The sequence below is a fragment of the Anser cygnoides genome, chromosome 4, assembly GCF_040182565.1.
Source record: "Anser cygnoides isolate HZ-2024a breed goose chromosome 4, Taihu_goose_T2T_genome, whole genome shotgun sequence".
Classification (NCBI taxonomy): Eukaryota; Metazoa; Chordata; class Aves; order Anseriformes; family Anatidae; genus Anser; species Anser cygnoides.
The window spans coordinates 181,131-191,751 of NC_089876.1; the positions used below are offsets into that span (position 1 = coordinate 181,131).

Consider the following 10,621-nt stretch of genomic DNA (forward strand, 5'->3'; position numbering starts at 1 on the left):
TCCTTCCCAGTGCAGACAGGCTCTTGGCCGCCAGCTGCAAAGGACAGGGAGGGAGGGAGCTTGGCCAGGCAACAGAGGGCCCGTCGGGTCCCCAGGGGCCGCTGCGTGCGTGGGAGCGCAGCGCTCTGGCGCAGAGAGATGCCGGCCAGGGAGGGAGGGAGGAGGGACGGCGCCCAGAAGGCGCACGCAGCCCTCTCACGGGCTCTCCCGAACCTCGGGGCTGGCGATGTGCTACTCCTGCCAGATCGTAAGCTGGCTTGGCCGTGACATTGAAGACCCTTTCACTGCGATCCAGAGAGCTGTGTCCAAGGAGCAGATGCGGACACTGACACTGGAGCATTTTGCAATGCTCCACATGGGAGTGATTTGACCTGGAAAACATCAGCCCACTCCCCGAGGCCTTGTGGGAGCAGCCCCGTCAGCGAGCTCTGCCCCGGCCCATCTCAGCCTGCACGCGAGGGATGTGGTGACAGCCATCCGCTGCAAAGCCCTGCCCTGCAACAGCTCCAGGGCCACTCTCACCAGCAGAGAAGGTGGCCTCAGGAGCCGCGGCCTGATGCGAACCCGTGCGTTATGGAGTCCGACCATAGCCCATGCAGGTGCTGAGGGGGTGTTAGGACACTTCTCCCCCAGCACGGGGGAGGTTGCTGGTCCGCCCACCACTGCGGACTGACAGGAGGGACAGCGTCCCACACGGCCCACCACTCCCAGGCTATATGCAGGACACCCCGCGCCACGGGAAGGAGGCCATGCAGCACCGAGCGGCTCCCTAGAAAAGTGCTTTATTTGAGCAGGGAGGGGAGGGGTTGCACACACGAGTCCATCCCAGTGCCGTGCCCCCTGCCTGGCCCCTCAGTCCATCGTAAGCTCTCAGACTCTCCCCAGCAGGCACACAGATGTGTCTCAGTCCTGTGTCCTCGGCTCTCGGCCAGCACCGCCAGCCAGCGCCCACGGCAGTTTGCGCTGCAGCACGGCTACTCCGTGACCTCGGGGATGACGCTCACCAGCAAAGTGTCATAACCACGGCGCACCAGCAAGGCCAGGCTCTGCTGTGTCCGCACTGCCTCGTAGACATCCTCTGCGCGGCGCGTTGCCTGCCCGTTGATCTCCAGCACAACATCGCCTGCCTTCATCCCTGCCCTGGAGGGAGAAGGAAGTCAGGAGCACACAGCAGGCGAAGCAGACGCTTGTCTGCGGCTCCATCCTCCGGGAAGGAAGGAGAGCCAGGCACTGCAGGAAGCTGGGGCTGTTGTGCCAGGCATTCCTCCAGCTCCACAGTTAGCTTGGCAAAAGGGATGTTAAGCCCAGGCAAGAGCCACCAGTCAGCTTCTGCTGCAGACTGAGTGGTCTGCATGGCCCAACCCCTGCTGCTCTGCAGCGAAACACTCGGAGCTACATACATCCCACCCTATGTACCTGCTCTCCTAAGCCAACCCCCAAGGCACAGGTCAGCACTTACTGATGGGCTGGGGAGCCGATGATCACTTTGTGGATCAGCACTCCATAGGAAACATCGGGAAAGCTGGGGTCACGTAGCTTCAGCTCAGCTAGGATGCTGTAGAGTGAAAATCAGCATCGTCGTAAGGAGCTGGGAAGCAGAGCAGGGTTCCTGCCCAGCTACGGCTGGAAGAACGCGGTGCAGAACCTCTCCTCCTGTGCTGCTGCAGAAGTGACCAGCTGCAAACCCTGGGGGCACCCAAACACCACCATATTTCTGTCAAAAGCTAGAGAGAATGTAAGTCCTGGACACTCCAGGGAGAGCTGGAAACTACCAAGAGCTGCTGCCAGCTGGCTCCCAGCGTCTGGTGATCCACCCCCCATGCCTGAGCAGCCCCACGTCAGACGGCTTTTCCTGGTATCAGATCTGCACCTCCCTTACCGCAGTTTCACTTCTCTCTCCTGCAGATAGGTCACAGGAGAAAAGCTATGCCCCCTCCTTTTGCCAGATGTGTCAAGCAGAGGTATGTCTACATCTCTTCTCTGGAGTCTAGACTAAACAATACCAGTTCCTCCAGATCAGGTTTTCTAACCCTAGTTCTAAATTCTGCACCTCTCTGGATGCTACCTGCTCCCGAAAGCAGCGGACACGGCACTCCAGCTGGATCTCACAACTGTGCATCGTGTGAACTGCCCTCTTCTCTCAAATACTGCATCAGCTCTGATCCACTGTAACCCCAGAAAATCCTGCACGCAGCTCCTTGCTCCCCACCAGGGACCCGTTTCACCAGCTACGACTCCCCACTTTACGCTGGTTCTTGCCGAACCACTGTTGCACAGTGCTTTCTCACCGATCATTGTGAGTTGCGATCCCTTCTTGATTTCGCAGTATCACAGCACGGGTGAGGTTAGAAGGGTGCTCCAGAGGCCACCCGGTCCAACACCCTGCTCAAGCAGGGGCAGCCAGAATGGGCTGCTCAGGACTGCGTCCAGTCCGGTGTTGGATGTCTCCCAGAAGGGAAACTCCACACACCCCTAGTCAGCCTGCACCAGGGTTTGAACACCGTCAACGGTTAAAAAAAAGTGATTTATTACGTTCAGCTGGAATCTGACGTGTTTCAGGTTGTGCCCCTCGTCCTGTCAGCGGGATGGCCGATGTGATGTGAGCTGCGTATTTACCACGACCAGTCTGCTTCACCTCAGTCACTAACACAGAACCACGCGTGCCCTTATGCAGGTCTCTCCACAAACATAACAAACCCATGGTTTTGGGCCTTCATGCCAAGAGCGGCCGTACCAGGCTGCGGTGGGGTGTCAGCCCCAGGCAGCAGGCGAGCCCCCACCCGGGCGCTCAGTCACTCCCCCCGGGGGGGGACGGAATCAGAAGGGCAAAAGCAAGAAAACTTGTGAGTTGAGATCAAGACAAGTTAGTAAGCGAAGAAAGAAGGAAGCAAACAAAAACACACGGGATGCAGAGGTATCACCGCCTCCCACCTGCAGACTGGCGCCCAGCCAGCCCCTGCGCAGCTCCCCCAGTTTTACTGCTGGGCACAGCGCCGTGTGGCCTGCACCGTCCCTTCGGCCAGCTGGGGCCAGGTGGCCCCGCCGTGTCCCCTCCCAGCGGGAAGCAGTGTGAGGAACAGAGGCGGCCCTGGTACTGTGTGTGCACTGCCCATAGCTGAAGCACTGGTGTTACCAACACTGCTTTGGTCACAAATCCAAAACACAGCCTCATACAAGATTCTGTGAAGAAAATCACCTCCTGCCAGCCAGCCCCGGTATGCAGCGCGGTCAGATCAAGGGCCTGCCTGCACCGCCCCCCATCTCCCGCACCACCTGCTGCAGATGAGGTGGCTCCCTCCCCAGGTGCCTGTGGCCCCCAGCTGCCTGCTCTGGAAGCTCCTGAGCTGTAATGCTGCATCTGAGCATTTGACAGCCAGTAAGACTTCGCTTCTGTAAGGGCTGCTCTTTTAAATCCTACAACATCAGCAAGTTCTACTACACGCAGCACGAAGAACCAACCCATGTTTTAACATCTCTCTAGTAACGTCCTCCAGCAGCTCCTGTTTCACGCAGAACCTGTTCCCAACAGTCAGCAGCTATTTCCTTTGCTGTTTCCAAAGGCCTTTGCTCAGCCCTCACTTACTCCGTGCTGTAAGGCAGAACAGCAGGAGCTCAGGCCCTCACCAGCTCTATACTAGACATTATTTGAGAAGACACTTCCCTAGCTGTATTTTTCTCTCCTCTCTAAAGAACCACGTGAATCTCAGCAGTGACTTTTCATGGGAAAAAACAGGGTGCCCATACGGGCTCTGCCCTGATCAGAGCCCCACCTTCGGCTGGCAGTATGAACCCTTACCGCAGTCCGTTCCACATGGTGTCCCCTTCCGCAGCAAGCTGCCCCACCTGCTCCTCGGGCACCAGCTGCAGCTCTAGTGCTGAGCACCAGCACCATCTGCTGGGCACGCCAGTGGTGCTGACAATGTTCCCTGCCCACCCTGCTGCCCCAAAATTCAAGAGGCGCTGCGCATCTCCTCCTCTGCTTGTGTGCCAACGCAAGCCACCCAAGGAACCAAGACCGCTCGTGGCGTCCAGTCCACAATCCCAACCAACCACAGAGGAGCCACCAGAGCTGTAGCAAGGGCAGAAGCACAGCCCTCAAACGCGTTTCTGCCAAGCACGTGGCAAGCACCAACCCCACTAACACGCTGAGCCCCAGGAGTCTCTTGAAAGGTGGCTACAACAACCAAGAAGGCAAAGCAGGCACTCTGCCTTTGAAAAGGAAAATCGCTCAGAGATGAGAGTGAAGATCCAGCGCTCTCCTGACAGCTGCATCCAGGAGGCCACAGGCAGGCGACCAGACAGAGCTGCAGCAGTTCCCTCCCAGGGCCTGCAGCAATGCTCCGTGCAGGGCCGCCCAGTGCTCAGCAAGGTGCAGCTGCCGCTGCCTGCAGAGCGTCTGCCCCAGGGTGCTTGGTTTGGCTCGTATGATTTGGGGACCAGCAGAAGCAAGGGCAGCAGGTGACCCTCACATCAGACCCGCGCAGGTTGTCTGTCTGCAGTCCTCTTTGCTGACCAGAGCATTTCTTGAGATGCATCTCAAGATGGAAAGGAAACACAGCGCCCTTCCCAAGCCACAGGCGCGAGGGTGAAGAGTCTCAGACTTGCAAGTCATCTTCCCACTTGCCAGTGCCATACCGGTTAGGACCGTGATTTCTGTCCAGAGGCAGCACCCAGCTTCGTCCTGACACCTCAGACCCTCACTGCGCCCTCCAGGAGGCAGCCATGCTGTGTGTGCCAGCACAGCCTGCTCTCCTACCCTCCCCTCCTCCCCCAAACACTCAACTCTACTGCAGGCAAACTTGCCGTTTCTTATTCTGGAAGTCCCCTATCCTAGAACTGCTCCTGCACCACTGCAATCCACCTGCCAGATCGCTCCTCGCACAGAGCACAACCTGCCCAACGTTTTCATCGCAACTGTCAGTTGGCACGAGTTGGCACAATGAACACCTACTAATTACACATTTCTGGTGGCCGCTCATTCAGGCAAGGGCGTTGCAAGGGCACTCTGCAGAACTCCTCCTAATGACAATTAAGACACCGATGTGGTAGACTTAGGGACTTTTTATCTGCTTGCACACGCTGTCACAAGCACAGAAATTTGCAGGCTTCTAATTTACCCGACACACAACTTACAGTCTAAACACAACACCAGCAAAGAGATTTTAGAATTTAAATGCTCGAGCTGCAAAGACAATCCTCCCAAAAACTGGCACTGCCAGTTAGTTTGGAAGATCCCCTCACAGTCACCATACCCCAACAAGACCGGCCTGTCGGCCCCTGATCTCAGAACACATACCTGGGCGTAAGAGTCAGCATCATCACTCCGATGTAACGGCGCTTTGTCTCCGCGTTACCGAACCAAGAGCCTGCCGATGGAAGGGACATCAAATGGCAGGGCTGCAAACAGACACACTCAAAGCAGCACCGGGCCGAGCCAGGCGAATCACAAAGCACACACACCTCCAGGCAGACATCGCACAGAGCGGTTCTGATCCCCTACCAACAGAAAACGTCAGTTCCATTTAGCAGCTTTACAGGCACTGCACACTTTGCTTTCTTGGTTTGAGTTCTCACTGTTTTGCCTGAGAGCACCCCTCCACAACATTAACACAAGAACCAGGTAACAAGAATCTGCATTAAACAAATCATCAAAAACACTAAGGAACGAAACCAGGCGCTGTTCTACAGGACTAAATTAACCACTTGTCATTTATGATACAGTTGACTTCTGTACTTGCGTTTCCATTATTTACCTTGGCAGTACCCACAGGGCTAAGTGGCCTCCAGGTTCCGGGTCACCCTTCCCCTTTTTGAGTATCAAGAAACGGTGCACTCACCTACTCCTTGGGGACTTAACTGCAAGCTACTTGGGACACTCTGAAAGTCTTTACCTGCAGCAGAAGCAGGCCAGCATCCTCCTTGGGGCCAGTTACTTTCATGCTCTGTGGCCACAGAAGTGGCATACAGCTCTACCCTGGTGAAAGTGCTCACTGCTTCATGCCAGGCGGAATAATCTTACCCCCACACGACACTTCCTCCTGCTGTGTGCGCCCTTTTCTCTGAAGAACTGCCGAGAGTCCAGCTAGGCCAGTGCTTCCCGCTTCCACCCTCCTCCTTCTGCCTCCTTCCCCCAACGCCTGAACAGGGAGGCACCCCACTCACTTCTGCGCTGTTCCTCCTTCTGCAGGAACTTCCGCAGCCGGTCTGAGGGGATGGCAAAGGAGATGCCTGACGTCACCTTCATAGTGTTCACTCCAATCACTTCGCCATCCTGCAGAGAAAAGGGCACGATGTTCTCCAGCCCTCACCTTTATGGAGAGGAGGGGAAGCAGCACGCAAACCTGGAGCCCTGCCTGTGCCCCGATCCGTCCCCAGCCTGCCTGCGGCTGGGCAGGGACGGGCCCCACAGGCCGCAGCCACACAACCCTCCCCATGCCCTGAGAACGTCGGCCGTGCTGGCCTCACCACGGCGGGGTTTGGCTCTGCCATGCAAGTTCCATCGGTGTGGGCTTCCCAGAGCAGCTGCTGAACGGGACCAAGCAGGACTCCCACCCTAGGCTCATTCCCTGCTCCCTCCTCAGGGAGCCTGAAGCATGCACAATCCCTCCTTCCCGACAGCTGTGCGCACCCGCACAGCGCTCGCACCGAGAGCGCCCAGCCCCAGGAGGCAGAGCCCACCAGTGCGCATGTGGGAGAACTTACCAAGTTGACGAGGGGACCCCCGGAGTTCCCAAACTGCAGCAGGAGAGAGAGCAGTGAACAGGCCGTGAAAGAGACACCCTCAAACAGCCCAGCCCTCAGCAAGGAGGCAGAGCCCAGGGAACAGGGGTCGGGCCAAGAAACAGCCAGGTCACCAGCCAGAAACCCCCTTCTCCCAGCCCTCCATGCCCAGCTTCCTCGGACCTCACGGCACCCAGAGCCCTTCCCAGGGAGGGCAGTGGGAAGGGGTGCCAGCCGCCGCGCCCCCCCCCAGCTCCCTTACGTCGATAGCAGCATCGGTCTGGATGTACTCCATGTCAGAGGCGGCCAGGCCCAGCTCCCGGCTGCCGCGCTGCGCGGAGCTGACGATGCCGGAGGTGATGGTGTTCTGCAGGGCGAAGGGGCTGCCCATGGCCACCACGAACTCTCCCTGGCGCACCTCGGAGGAGCGGCCGAGGGGCAGGGTGGGCAGCGGGCGCTGGAAGAGAGGAAGAGGGTGAGCGGAGAGTTGCCCAGGGAGCACCTCTGCAGCAATAACACGCACCTTGGGCTTGATCTTGATGGTAGCGATGTCTGCCACCTGGTCCACATCCTGCACCACCGCGTCATACTGCTCCCCGCTGGCCAGCTTCACCCGCACGCGCCGCCGGTTCGCCACCACGTGCGCGTTGGTCACAATGAGCCCATCCGGAGACACCAGGAAACCCGAGCCATTGGAGATGGGCACGTCGCGGCCCGAAAACGGGTGCCTGCAAGGCGGGCAGAGGTCACGGGGGTGGCGGGGACCCGGAGGGGACCTGGGGCAGCAGGCGGAGTCCAGGCAGGCTGGGCGGCCCAGGCTGGTAGGCCTGCAGAGCAGCAGGGGACGGCGAGGAGGTGCCTGGGCAGCAGCACGACGCGGGGGCTCCTTCGCGTCCTCCTGACAGGCACCCGTCTCAGGAGTTTGCACAGATGCGCACGCAGTGGGGGAACAAGCAGGAGGAGCCACGACTGCACACACGATAGCAAAGGCGTAACCCCACGAGACCCACAGAGACGCAGCGGGAAGCACACCTGACCGGAGAGCTGCACGGGACAGTGCAGGTTCTGGAGGAAAAACAGGCACGGACTTCGGGAAGGAAGTAACCTGAACACAGAGCTTTGCCTCGGAGCAGGTAAGAACCAGCTAGGAGGGGATGGGTACATCCTCTTCAGATTCACAATCACACGCCTTGGTACTCGGGGGGGACATGCACAACCCTCAGTCTGCTGCAGAGACAACAGCAAAGTACGGGCTTGGTGTAGGGCGAGGGACCCAGGAGCAGGAGACCCAGAAAGGTCTGAAGAGTTCAGTGCTTTTTTTGCCTTGTTTCTCGGGAATCCCAAATTCCTGTGCCAGGAGGCAGTATCTGTGGGAATGCAGCGTGACACAAAAGCTCAGGTGGGGACCACTGAAGCCAACTAGACGTGGACAAGCCCGTGGGACCAGACAGGGTGCGGCGGGCTGACCATAGAGTCATTGAGGTTGGAAAAGACCTCCAAGATCACCCCTCTACCACCATCACCCCTTAAATTGTGAGGAACAAAGCTGTGTTTTTGCAGCAGGAATGACCCCTCAGTGTCCCTCAGCACCACGTCCAACCTTTCCTTAAACACCCCAGGGACGGTGATGCTACCATGTCCCTGGGCAACCCATTCCAACGCCTGACCGCTCTTTCTGAGAAGAAATGTCTCCTCATTTCCAACCTGAACCTCCCCTGGCACAACTCGAGGCCATTCTCTCTTGTCCTATTGCTAGTTATCCGTGAGAAGAGGCCGACCCCCAGCTCCCCACAGCTGTAGCTGTAGAGTGCAAAGAGGCCTCCCCTGAGCCTCCTCTTCTCCAGACTAAACAACACCAGTTCCCTCAGCCGCTCCTCACAGGACTTGTGTTCCAGACCCTTCACCGGACACACTGCTTGGCCTTGATGTCTTTCTTGTAGTGGGGGCCTGGAACTGAACACAGTACTCGAGGTGCGGTCTCACCAGAGCTGAGTACAGGGGGATGATCACCTCCCTGCTCCTGCTGGCTACTCTATTTCTAATACAGGCCAGAATGCCATTGGCCTTCTTGGCCACCTGGGCACACAGCCAGCTCATGTTCAGCCAAGCATTGATCAACCTTCCCAGATCCTTTTCCTCCGCGCAGCTTTCCAGCCACTCTGCCCCCAGCCTGTAGCGCTGCATGGGGTTATTGTGGCCAAAGTGCAGGACCCGGCACTTGGCCTTGTTGAACCTCATCCCCTTGGCCTCTGCCCATCGACCCATCCTGTCCAGGTCCCTCTGCGGGGCCTCCCTACCCTCCGGCAGATCGACGCTTCCCCCCAGCTTGGTGTCCCTGCAAGTCTGCTGTCGGTGCTCTCCAAAAAGTCCCAGTGTCTAAGGAAGGCTCCCAATGGCTGGGAAGAGAGAAACGTCACAACAGCCTTCAAGAATACCACGACCAAAGCGCAGGCCAGCCAACTTCACCCTGTCCTTGGGAAGGCTGTAGGGCGAGTGCTCCTGGAACCACCTCCAGGCACATGATAGGCAAGAAGGGGGCTGAGCGCAGCAGAGCAGACTTGAAGTCAAACCACATGTGGCCAGCCTGACCGGCTTCCGTGACAAGTGGCCGTGCGGATGAGGGGACAGCAGTGGACACCGACTGCCTTAACGTTAAGGAGGCCGTCAGCGAGGTACCTGCACAGGGGGCGTTTGGGCTGACGACCGGTTATTACGGATGGCAAAGCGGCTGGACCGCCAAGTCCAAGGCCCAGCCGGCGGCGGGGTGCTAACACCGCCCCTCGGGGCCCGACAGAGGGGCTGACGCCGGGTATCGCCCCTGCTCGCGGACAGCGGGCCGGCGGCACGCTGCACCCCGCAGCCAGGGGGCGGCCAGCGGGCCGAGGGGCAGAGCGGCCGCCGGAGGGGCCTCGCGAGGCAGGAACCGCCGAGAGCCCGGCGCCGGCCGGGGCACAGCCCTGCGCAGCGGGGCCGTGCTGAGACGCGCTGGGGGCCGGGCCCCGCGGGAGCCGCGGCAGCCCCCAGAGCGCCAGAGCCGCCGGGTCACGGCCTCCCGGGGGGAAGGGAAGGGACCCCCGAGCCGCCCCAGCCCCGCCGCTGGCCCGGCGCCGCCGGGCTCCGCTCCCGGACGCCGCTCAGAGCCCTCCCGGCGCCGCGCCCGAGCCGCCCCCGCCCCGGTGCCCCGCGGCCCCCCCACGCCCGGCCCGCCCCGGCGGGGACCGGTACCTGCCCACGATCTCCACGTAGACCAGGGCCGGCGCCGTCTTCTCCACCACGTCGGCGATGAAGTTGAAGGCGGCCCGGGGCGAGGCGGGCGGGGCGGGCACGGCGGCGCGCAGCGCGGGGGGGCGGCCCTCGGCCTGCCGGGCCCACAGCACCACCAGCGCCGCCGCCCCGGCGCCCAGCGCCGCCGCCAGCGCCTGGCGCCCGCCGGGGGGAGGTGGCGGCGGCGGCGGGGGGGGGGGCGGCGGCGGGGTCCCGGCGGCCCCGCACAGCGCCCGGCCCCAGCGCGCCGCGCCCGCCCACGGCCCGGCCCGCGCCCACCGCGCCAGCGCCGCCATGCTGCCAGCCGCGGGGCGCGCTGGGAGCTGTAGTTCTCGGCCCGGCAGGCCTGCCGGGAGGGGGTAGTCCCGCCGCGGGGCGCGCTGGGAGCTGTAGTTCTCGGCCCGGCAGGCCTGCCGGGACGGGTAGTCCCGCCGCGGGGCGCGCTGGGAGCTGTAGTTCTCGGCCCGGCAGGCCTGCCGGGAGGTGCCGTGCCACCGCGGGGTACACCGGGAGTTGTAGTTCTCAGTCCGGCAGGCCTGCCGGGACGGGTAGTCCCGCCGCAGGGCGCTCCGGTACCGGCAGCGTGGAGCGGGCCGGGCCGGGCCGGGCCGTGCGGCGCAGCAGCTCTCCAGGCCTG

The 10,621-nt window shown here is 60.9% G+C and overlaps 1 protein-coding gene across 2 annotated transcripts; it reads right to left on the reverse strand.

Moving 5' to 3' along the window:
• Positions 1 to 766: 766 nt before the first annotated feature.
• HTRA2 (HtrA serine peptidase 2) lies at positions 767 to 10,618 on the reverse strand. Of its 2 annotated transcripts, XM_066996937.1 has the most exons (8): positions 9,946 to 10,618; positions 7,244 to 7,448; positions 6,983 to 7,177; positions 6,703 to 6,735; positions 6,163 to 6,271; positions 5,297 to 5,366; positions 1,460 to 1,555; positions 767 to 1,140 (listed from the first exon to the last, which is right to left on the reverse strand). In XM_066996937.1, the coding sequence occupies exons 1-8, from the start codon at positions 10,278 to 10,280 to the stop codon at positions 975 to 977; spliced, it is 1,209 nt and encodes a 402-aa protein (XP_066853038.1). In that variant the 5' UTR covers positions 10,281 to 10,618; the 3' UTR covers positions 767 to 974. The 2 variants fall into 2 exon arrangements, with proteins under 2 accessions (XP_066853038.1, XP_066853037.1); XM_066996936.1 differs by having other exon boundaries at positions 6,983 to 7,448; positions 9,946 to 10,295.
• Positions 10,619 to 10,621: the final 3 nt, after the last annotated feature.

Excerpts from the sequence above, each read along its gene's own strand:
- HTRA2 (XM_066996936.1), bottom strand. The coding sequence starts at position 10,280 with ATGGCGGCGCTGGCGCGGTGGGCGCGGGCCGGGCCGTGGGCGGGCGCG. Across the intron at positions 6,736-6,982 it reads AGACCGATGCTGCTATCGAC|TTTGGGAACTCCGGGGGTCC; the intron begins GTAAGGGAGCTG and ends CTCCTGCTGCAG. Across the intron at positions 1,556-5,296 it reads ATGCTGACTCTTACGCCCAG|CATCCTAGCTGAGCTGAAGC; the intron begins GTATGTGTTCTG and ends TTCACTCTACAG.